The 10,955-nt window shown below is 37.0% G+C and overlaps 2 protein-coding genes across 2 annotated transcripts; one reads left to right on the top strand and one right to left on the bottom strand.

Moving 5' to 3' along the window:
* Positions 1-489: 489 nt before the first annotated feature.
* Positions 490-1,374, bottom strand: LOC120124554. Its single transcript, XM_039143203.1, has one exon. It carries the CDS (start codon positions 1,372-1,374, stop codon positions 490-492), a length of 885 nt encoding a protein of 294 aa, XP_038999134.1.
* Positions 1,375-3,126: 1,752 nt separating this feature from the next.
* Positions 3,127-7,957, top strand: LOC120124606 (serine/arginine repetitive matrix protein 1-like). Its single transcript, XM_039143231.1, is given in 15 exon segments — positions 3,127-3,304; positions 3,404-3,493; positions 3,605-3,727; positions 4,021-4,188; positions 4,277-4,363; positions 4,480-4,613; positions 5,420-5,464; positions 5,552-5,608; positions 5,803-5,972; positions 5,975-6,425; positions 6,474-6,737; positions 6,818-6,889; positions 6,999-7,148; positions 7,236-7,389; positions 7,392-7,957. Coding segments are annotated over 15 exon segments (2,406 nt in total). The 5' UTR covers positions 3,127-3,283; the 3' UTR covers positions 7,812-7,957.
* The last annotated feature ends 2,998 nt before the right edge of the window (positions 7,958-10,955 follow it).

Genomic DNA, 10,955 nt, shown 5'->3' with positions numbered 1-10,955 from the left:
CCACTGACACATTATTATCAGTTGTAAATTTCCGAACACACTAAATTTTTAATAAGATTCAGAGTATGCAAGACATGTTTAAGAGATAAAGATGGGTTCGAGGAAGGTAATAAGGTATGACTGTAACCACGAATTAGAATTGATTGACCACTACCAACAGTAACACCATTATTTTTGCTCATATTAACATAAGACGAGAGATTACCTTGTGTTGATGTCATATGAGACGTCGCCCCAGTATCTATATACCAGTTTGGATCTGGTTGAGAGAGAGATATGGTGTGCATGGCGGACTCAATATCCGTCAGAGCCCACTGGGACGCGGTGTGTATGGCGGACTCAATATCCGTCGGAGCCCACTGGGACGCTGTAGCATAGGCTTACTACTGTTGGGGTCGTGCTCCTAGAATACCAGGCTGTCGTGGTCCAACTTGGTTGAGTCGGATATGGACAAGGAGGAATGGCCCAAGGTAGTTGTATCCATGTCGATCAAGGAGGCATAGCCCATGGTGGTTGCATCGGACCCTGCTGACCACCGTCCAAATTCGGACCACCTCCACGGTTGCCACCACGTCTAGCACCTGGTGTTTGAACTCCACTACTAGTAGGTTTGCGATTTTTGTTATCGCAGTGCTTGTTTTGTTTCCCACGTGCGCGACCTAGAGGAGGATGATTAGAAATCTCATCAGTGTCATGATTAGTCACCATCATCGTATCATCAGCCGTCACCTCCTTCATGCTGGTTTCTTCTAAGGCAAACATCGATCGAACTTCATAAAAAGGTGGTAGTACATTTTTGTGGCGAATAACAGAAGCAACTCCCTTGTAAGCCGGTGTGAGACCACCCACCGTGCGAAGAACAAGATGATTGTTTGAAACCGGAGCACCCACATTCTTGAGTTGGTCGGAAAGTATTTTGAGGTGCTGGCAATATACAGAAACCGAGGAGAAATCCTTCAAGTAGGTGTTGTTAAACTCGTGTTCCAAGGAAACGACACGAGAGTTCTCATTATCTTGAAACAAATCGCGAAGACGATTCCATAGAGACATGGCAGAAACATCGGCTTCAATAACGGTATTCAAGAGATCTGTCGAAATCGTGGAATAAATCCACTGAACCACAACAGCATCTAACGTATCCCACAGCTCTTGTTCTTCCTGACTAAGGGTGGTCGACTCTGTGGCCTTCCCGTCCTTAGATTTTGGTGGGATAATATTATAAAGAACCTTGTGAGATCGATAATGGACCTTGAATAACTCCGCCCAATTTGTATACTGGACGTTCTCCATCTCAAGAATGATGGGAACATGTGTCTTGATGTTAGAAACAACAAGAGCATGGTGAAAGGATGAAGAAGATGATGTGGGAGCCATGTTAGACGGAAGGACAGAAGATAGAGAAGAAGAGGAAGAAAAAAATAGGGTTGTGGAAGCTATAATAGATCAACCGTAGCTGATACCAGGAAAGAATGTAATTTCGTGCCTTTCTCATTACCACAGGGGTTCAATATATACACAGTCATTAGTAGATACAATCCTTACAATTAGGCTATAATTTAGTAATTAGGCTATAATTTAGGCAACTAAATATACAACAGTAAATACAAAATATTTGGAAAATATTTCGTAGTCTATCAGGTTTCATGTAGGTTGATGTAGATTTGAGAATATACATGTGTGGACGGATGTGAATTTAAAAAAATTATTCGTTTTAGGTGATGGATATGTAATGGATACAAAAATATTAGGTAGATATAGAGATGGAGAATGAGTATATGTACCTGTCGTGCCCGTTTGCAATCCCTATCGGTGATTGTATGGATTTCACTCTCTTCCCGAACAAAATAATAATAATAATCTACCATGAGTAAATTTTTGAAGCCTAAAACAACATACAAACCAGAGAATATGCTATTGTAGTACACTAGTTATAGTATTGCATCTCGATGGATATAAATTTAGTTAGTATTGCATCTCGATGGATATAGATTTAGTTAGGCTTGATACAAAATAAGTGTTTAAACTATGTTTTGAAAACGTTTTAATATTTAAAGAATTTTTCGTAAAGTAGATGTTTAGCGTTTTCTTAGTTATATTTTTATATGTCTATCGTTATATTTTTAAATTTTTATTTTTTATAAAATAAAAAGCTTAATTTTTTTATAAAAAATCTAATTTTTACTAAAATTATAAGAAAACCCTAAAAACTAAAATTTCTCATTTTAGTCCCAATTACCAACCGTAGTCGGCCATCTCCGACCATCATCATCATCGTTGAACTATTGGGTTTTGATTAGAATTGCATGGTGGTCCGAATGGTGGTGACGGTGTGGCTTATGAACGTCGGAATCGACGAAGAATAATTACGGTGGCTTAAAATCTGATGAACCTTTTAACATTTTTCCACGACAAACAATGGAAGATTACGAAAAAAGACCAATAGGGGTTTGATTGGGGGTCGACGTAGGCGTTGATGACAGTGACGGTGACAGTCACGACTGACCGACCGACGTCTATAGAAGGGAAATGAAAAAGGGGGAAGAAAGAAGGGGAGAAGGGAAAGGCATAATTTGCTGTTGTTTGGGATTTTAAGTTTCTTTTAATAAAAATATATTTTTGTAAATAAATTCTCAAAATTATTAGAACATGACACGTATCACTTAACGAATATATTTAAAGGTGATTAACGATTGGACACTTAAAAACGTAACGTTGGAAACATTAGACACATATTTTTAACGAAAAATTCTTTAGGCAATAAAATGTTTTTCGAGACATAGTTTAAGCACTTGTTTTTATATTAAGCCATTTAATTGTTGTGTTTAAGAATGATATTGCATATTTATAAAAACGTAAAATTAATCAAATTAAAGAATATAAATTGAATTTAAAATTTACATATAACATAGGGATTAATAATGAAATTTGATTTAATATATTTAACTCTATTATTTGAGTGAAATATGAAATATGGAAATTTGAAAAGTATAAAACTAAAATGATTAAATTAAAAATATATAGATTAAACTTATAATTTATAATTAGCATAGGGATTAATTGAAGCATTCAACATTTTTCTTCTCCTACTTTCACCTAGACTCAAATTTAATCCGCAAACCCTAGACTTCCATTTTCATGGCGTAAAATTGAAGTACCAATCTCTCATTTTCTCTAACGAATATTTCTAGCACTCGTCATCTTAAATACCGATCTCTCATTTTCTCTAACGAATATTTCTAGCACTCGTCATCTTAAATAAGGAATCACGCTTCAAACCCTGAAAATGTCGGGCGGATTTTTCCGGGTAATTTTCTTTAATATTCCCCCTCGTGTGTACTGTATTATTTAGATCTTCGAAATCGATTCCGTTTCCGACTAATTTATTTATTCTTTTCAAATTTAGGGTACTTCGGCTGACCAAGACACTCGGTTCTCGAATAAGCAGGCGAAGCTACTGAAATCCCAGAAATTCGCTCCCGAATTAGAGCATCTGGTTGGTTTTTAAATGCACCATTTTCTGCCATAATTGTTTGCCATATTTGCGTTAATGTTCTATGTTAGGTTTTATTTGAAGGAAAGAAACATTGTTACTTTTCTTTTTCAGGTTGATATGACGAAGGTTAAGATGGACGTTATGAGACCTTGGATTGCGACTCGGGTAACTGAGTTTCTTGGTTTTGAAGATGAAGTTTTAATTAACTTCATCTATGGTATTCTTGATGGAAAGGTATTATTGTGTATTCCCCTATAGATTTTGTTTTCTCTAGTAATGATTGTGTACTATTATAGTTCTATGTGGCTCGAAAGTGATACTGCTAGCAGTGGGATCAAAAACTTTGAATACGTACGTTGTATCAGCGAGAAAGTGCGCACTGATGGATGGTCACTCATTAAATCTTTGGCAGAACTATGGGCCGTATCTTCTATCTTATGGTTTTCATGCTAAGCGTATGTCAGTTTGGGATTTTGGTAACCGTTCAATGTTATTTATAATCCATCTTGTTGTTTATTCCTATGCAGGGAGTTAATGGCAAGGAAGTTCAGATATCCCTCACTGGATTCATGGAGAAGAATACGGGAAAGTTCATGAAAGAGCTTTGGACTCTATTGCTTAGTGCGCAGAGAAATGCAAGTGGTGTTCCTCAACAATTCTTGGATGCCAAAGAAGAAGAAACTAGGAAGAAAAAGGTTAAAAATATCTCTAGGATTCTGGTTTGCGTCTCTGTTAGTGCTTCTCTTTTCTCGTGTTTAACAATGTTAGTGTGGATGGTTGCAGGCAGAGTCAGATCTGATAGCAAACGAGATTCAGAAGAAGAAGAATAAGGAAAGTAGAGAACTTGAAGAAGAGAGATTACGAAAGATGGTTGTTGCAACTTTGAAGTTGTGTTTCTGGTTTTGACTTCCATTTGTGTTTTTTATGCCACTCAGCTAGCTTCTGCAATTATTTGGGTTCATGTCCTTTACCTCAAACTACTGTAGGACAATGGGGATGAAAGCAAGGCTGCAGATATGGAGTTGGATCTTTCATCGAAGAATATGCTGCCAAAAGGTTCAAGTGTATCCCACGAGGAAGAGAGAGATGCTGACCAAAGGAATGGTCTCGGAAGGAAGAGGTGAGCAATTTAGCTTCTTTATATTAGCTTTTGTTTGGTGCTTTTTCCCCCTCCCGTCTCTGTGTCATACGTGTGGGCTGTGGCTTTTGTACAGATCAAGTAGTATCATATCAGCTAAAAGTTTGCGGCTGTTGTTAGTTTGGGGCTTTCTTTTGGGAGGTGGGGAATTTGGAATTTGATATTTTCTCTTTTTTTCTTTACGCAAAACCAATTGAGTTTTGGACTATGCAATTTTAGGTAGCATCCCCCCCTTCCCCTCATATTCTATAGGACTGTTTTCCCTACTCCCGAGCTGGGAGTACTAAATTGTAAAGAACTTCAATTTTTTGAAGTTGAAGATTGTGCATTAAAATGGCTTGAAGTGATCACTGATGATAACGTTTTGAATTGGTTTTGGAAAAAACGTGGTTGTCCATGTGGTATTCTGTTTTTTCTCTTAAAACCAAACCGAATACCAGAGATACATGAATCGATCTGAACTGAATTCCACCAGTTCAGATCGGTCCGGTTCAATTGTTCTAATCATTTTAAAATAATTTTTCATATAGTATTTTTCTGTTATTTTCATCATTTTAAATGTAAAATATTTATTTTTATATTTGAATTGGTTTTCAGTTTTCTTTTGTTCTTTGCTCAGCTCTAGAGTTGGTAGCCTTTTCGTTTCAATGGTAGTTCTGTAAGTTGAGGGATTATGATGCAGTGGTTCTTAAAAATAAAATATATATATTTGAAGTAAATGGATGCAAAATGTTTAAAACTTTGTATTTTAACCTTTAGAACAATTCTATTGTATTAATCTCTTGCAGGGGTTCCCGATCTCCTCGTTCAACTGTTCTCCTTCCATCCCCTCGGTAATTTAATCACCGCTAGGTTTTAGATGTATTGCTTAGGTTGCAATCATGAAACCTGTTTATTAAATATCATGGGTTTATGTGCAGAAGACCACTTTCTCGTTCAGTCAGCAGATCATTTTCTAATTCAAGAAGCTATTCAGAGTATGTCCTCTCAATCTATAGAACTAATGGCATAAATACATTCTGATCATTGAACTAGGATGATTTTTTATGTTGAACTTTCTATACTTGACATGGATGACCACACATTTAATTTTTATGTTTCTAATAGCTTCATAAGCATAGGTGGTGTAAAGATTTTTTTTTGAGATTTTAGCATCTGAATTTTCTTGCAGTGGCAAAGAGAAATCTAGGAGTGTATCAAGATCACCTCATCCTCGACGGAGCTCCATTTCCTTTGATAAGAAATATCGTTCCCCAAGAAGATCTCCAACTCCTCGTTCTAGATATTCACCGTCACCACAGTCATCACGCTCTCCTTCAAGACGAAGATCATCTTATACTAAGCAAGGTCTCGATCTCATTCACCTCGCAGATCACCATCGCCTGTAAGGCGTAGATTGCGTTCTCCTTATAGATACAGATCACCATCAACTGTCCGACGTCGCAGATCACCATCAACTATCCGACGTCGCAGATCACCATCACCTGTCCGACGTCGCAGATCACCATCACCTGTCCGACGTCGCAGATCACCATCACCATCACCTGTCCGACATCGTAGGTCACCTTCACCAATCCGGCGTCGCAGATCACAGTCTCCTAACCGGCGTCACAGATCACCATCTCCCATCCGGCGTCGCAGATCACCATCTCCCATCCGACATCATAAATCACCGGTATCAATGCGACATCGCACGTCTCCGTCTCTTATTCGTCAACATAGATCTCCATTAGATGTGCACCGTATATCTCGTTCCCCTGTGCGCCGCAAATCTTCTTCGTCAACACATCGTAGATCTCCATTACCTGTTCATCGTAGATCTCCATTACCTGTTCATTGTAGATCTCCATCACCTTTGCAAAACAGGTCTCCCTCCGTTGTGCGACATCGCCGTCGTAGATCATCAACACCAAGACATAGGTCATCCTCTCCTGAATGCTGTAGATCACCAGCCACCAGCCGGAGGTCAATAACTCCTTCACATGGTAAGCCTCCTTCACCTTATCAATCAAGATCTGCTTCTCCCCTGCAATGTAGATCTTCACCGCTTAGGAAGTTTCAGAAGGATCAAAGATCACCTTTTCTTTCTCCTGGGGAAAGACAACGGTAAGTTAATTTCCTGTTCTACAGATTTTGTTAATTCGAAACTTCTTAGATTTATTAAGTGGCTGAAGTGTATGGTGCAGAATGTCTGGAAAGTTGTCTCCTGTCTGCAGATCTCCATCACAGAGAAAACAGTCTACCAGTGAAGATAGGAGGTAAATTATTAAACTTTGTTTTGAGATGTTTTATTTGTATCATAATCTGTTATTTTTTGGCATCCATGCTTATGCAACCTATTTCTTTTCCACATTGTTGATTCTGAAGAACGTCAAGTCTACATGACAGTCCTATGAGGCAACAGAGGGAGCAAATTGCTCATGATGATAGCTTCAGTCCTGAACGGGAATCGAGAGAATTGAAAGGACAGCATGACAGTAAAGGCAGCGGCAGTAAAGATGGAGACAGCAGAAGCAGGTTTGATTTCAGATTAATCGGATTTTTTGCTGTAGTGAATCTTTTGGATCTTTTTAGACGATGACTGTTCTAGTTTATTCCTTACAGCAAGAGGTCTTCTGGGAAAGGGGTTCATCTGGGAACTCGGATCAACAGAGATCACCAGCATTATCTCAGGACTCTTTTCAAGGTGAGAAGCAAAGTGCATTGCATCTGGGAGCAGGAAAAAGATCTGATGACTGGAGTCGTTCTCGTCAAAATATTATGAAGGATGGTGATAAACACCACAAAAGCGAAACCTCACCGATGCCACTTGAAAAACTTGATCATAACAACAATTGTTTTGATTCAGTTTCTGAAGGAAGTGGTAAACACAGAAGTAAGCATAACGAGAGGAGAAAGCATAAAAGGTCTGAGAAGCGTGAAATTACATCAGATGATGATTCAAGCGCCGACTCTGAAATTGAGGATAGGAATGAAGCTAAGAGGAGGAAGGAAGAACGGAGATTAAGAAAGCGTAGACGTCGTGATGAGCAGCGTCGCAGAAGAGAAGAACGACAAATGGAGAAGCTTAAAATGAAAGGTCAGGATAACAATGATGAGGATGTGGTTAGGAGGAAGTCTCATCCGAGTTCTGATGAAAAGACGGAGACTGAGCAGAATAAGCTTGAAATTGAGATTTGAGAGAAGGAATAGGGCACTCGAGTCACTCAAAGCAAAGAAGGCATCACTGGCTGAAACTTTTTTATTTATTTTGGCACTAATGTGTTATTTCATGTATTTTCTTGTCGAACAAATATTCATATTTTAAAGCTTGTCTTTATTGGTTAGAGCTTAATGTAGTTTGTGTTTACTGCTGGCAGCTGGATAAGTGAGGATTTCTCGAGTACAACCTTTTGCGGACCTTTACCGCTATATTTCTGGTAATAACTGTTTTCCCACAATTTGGAAATTGTTTTCCAGTTTTCATTAATTTAAGTAACATTAATGCCAGCTTTGTTAGGCATAGTGCTGCGGGTCTCTATTTCTCTTTTTTAATAGTATGGAGTAATTAAAAGGTAGGATGTGTTCATTTTTTTTCCTTAATTAATGGATATATCTTATATATGTAACTGTTTGAATTTGAGTTCAATTCAAGAGTGCAGTTTTAATTCCTTTTATGGACTCTTTAGGAGAAGAAATCAACCTGGGGACGAGTTCTGATTTGTCCTTGATCAGCTTCTAAAGAGAATCTTTGGTATTGAAGTGCGTAATTATCAGGGTCAGATGAGTTTAACACTTGTCGTTATTGGTAGTTTATTGCCGTGGGCTGCTTCTTATTAGGCTTTGAAATGAATGTTGCTGTGCTGGTAAATGGTCAGTGAGGCGCTGGCATTGGGCAGGCGCAGTACGGCCAACGTAAGCGTAGTCGTGGTGGATCTGAGGAGTTATTTGAGGTTTAAGAACATCTTTTGGGTCAAAATATGGCATCAATCTCCCCCACTGTAGTGAAGATTAGAGATTCAGTCTTGTACAAAAAAGGAAGTTCCCACGTCACTTTTTTAGAATTAAAGATTTATTCACGGTAGATGCGTATTTGAGGAGAGACCCGAGTTGTGCATAGCAAAAGAATTAGAGGTACTCTAAGAAGGTAAAAGAGAGTTGCAAATAGGACAGCAACGTATCATTCATGTGGCTAAATGCTGCAAGAAACAATGCTGCAAAAACAGCAATTGAACACACGACGTGCAGAGAAGAAAGCTCAGCCTCAATTATGTTTCGACTCCATCAGCTACGTTTTAGTGCTTTCAATTTTCTGTAACCCTTATCGGTACCAAAAATCCTATGAGAAAATAGAAATGGTTAGGCAATGATAGTTTATAATGTCCAGAAAAATATGCTAGCTTCCCAAAAAAAAGAAGAAGCTTAGTACACTTTTTATTTTTTAGTTCCTAAACTAATCTCAAAATACGATTTGATGTCTAAAGAGTTTTTTTGCTAATAATAGACGTTTAACGGTTCCAACATTATACTTTTAAGTGCTTAGACCGTAACAATCACTAAGTTTGATTGTTATCTGACACGTGTCACACATATAAAATTTTAAACATTTTTTTATGCTTCTTTTATTTTTATTAACAATAAATATATTATCGAAAAAACATTTTTTTAAAAAGATCCCAACCTTCTCCCTCCCCCTCCCCCAACAAAACACGAGAATGGGAAGATGGTTGCCAACAGCGGCAATGGCGACCGTCAATGGCAATAACGATAATGATGATCGATTAAATTTAGGGTTAGAGTTATGGTTAAGGATTTAAGGGTTTAGGTATTTAGAGATTTTATGTAATGTCAAAAGTAATAACCGATCAATGGGTGGCAGAGATAGGTAGGTGGCCTTTTGGCGATGGAGATGGTGGCCGGGGATAACCGACAATGGCTGAAAATGAGTTTGAAGTTATAGATTTTAGGGTTTTTTGGGGTTATTTTATAATTTAAAAAAATTAGTTTTTTATAAATTAATTAAACTTTTAAATTTTTTATTTTTTAAGAAATAATATTTTTATTATTCAAAAATAAAAAATATAATGGTAGGAACCTAAAAGTATAACTGAGAAAACGTTAGATGCTTATTGTTAGAAAAAAAGCTTTAGACATCAAATCGTATTTTGAGGTATAGTTTAGGCACTAAAAAGTATATTAAGCAGCTCTTTTGTAATATCCCAAAATCGGGGCTAGTGACTAAAATGGAAATGTTGAAACTTGGAGGTCTTTTTGAAAGATTGAAAAGTTTAGGGACTAAATTGGTAATATTTTATGGATGATTGTTTAGTAAATATTAAGTGAAGTAAGGGGTAAAATTTTCTTTTCTAAGGAAGGATTTTATTTCTCCCTTTATATAGGAGATCAACACGTGGAGATGGAGAGAAATGAAAGAAAGCTCTGGAGTCTTGGTTGGTTTTCTTCTCCTCCTCTTCCCGTGGCTATGTTGATAAGGTAAGTTGGTCTCAAGTTGGTTAATTCTTTCGTTTTAAAGTTGGTTTTGATTCTTGGAGTAATAAAAAAAAAGTTCAAGGAAGGCTTAAGATTACTTAAAACCCTAAGATAATTAAGTCAGAAAGGATTAAAGATAAGTGGTTTTTAAATGAAATCTTAGAAAAGAGTTGATAAGTTGAATTTTAAACCAAATTTGACTTGTCAATAGTTGGATTAATAGATAATTATGTGAGTATATAAGAATACAAATATAAGTTATATGATATGAACACAATGGATTATATAAATATGTGATATATATGATATATGGGAACATATGTGAACAAGAGATGAAAATGATATACATGTTATATGAACACATAAAGTGTTATAAGATAAGTGACATATGAATATGAATATGAAATCATATGAACAGTGATATGTACATGTGAATATATGAAATGATATAAATAATAATAATGCCCATGTTATGTGTTATGAGGGCTAGAGGTATAGTTGGCATGCTAAGAGTCAAGGGTTACCTATGTCCTTCGGGACATATGGATATGATTACCTATGTCCTTCGGGACATATGGACATGTTACCTATGTTCTTCGGAACATATGGATAGGTCCTTAGGGACATATTTCACATGCCACTCAGTGGACCCTTATACAAGCTGTAGTGACAACATATGTGTGCACAACCTCAAAGTACTTGCATACCTTAAGTTCTCACATGTTTACATGGACTAACAAAGAGATAATATAAAGAAACTTGATATGCTTATAGGTGTGGTCCTTTGTGAAATAATATATGTGTTATATGATGTATATAAATGATAAGTACATGATTATACGATAATATTAATGA

This window comes from Hibiscus syriacus, unplaced genomic scaffold, assembly GCF_006381635.1.
Source record: "Hibiscus syriacus cultivar Baekdansim isolate YM2019G1 unplaced genomic scaffold, ASM638163v2 tig00110419_pilon, whole genome shotgun sequence".
NCBI lineage: Eukaryota > Viridiplantae > Streptophyta > Magnoliopsida > Malvales > Malvaceae > Hibiscus > Hibiscus syriacus.
Note: the sequence above shows the minus strand (reverse complement) of the source record. Positions and strands in the feature narration are given on the sequence as shown.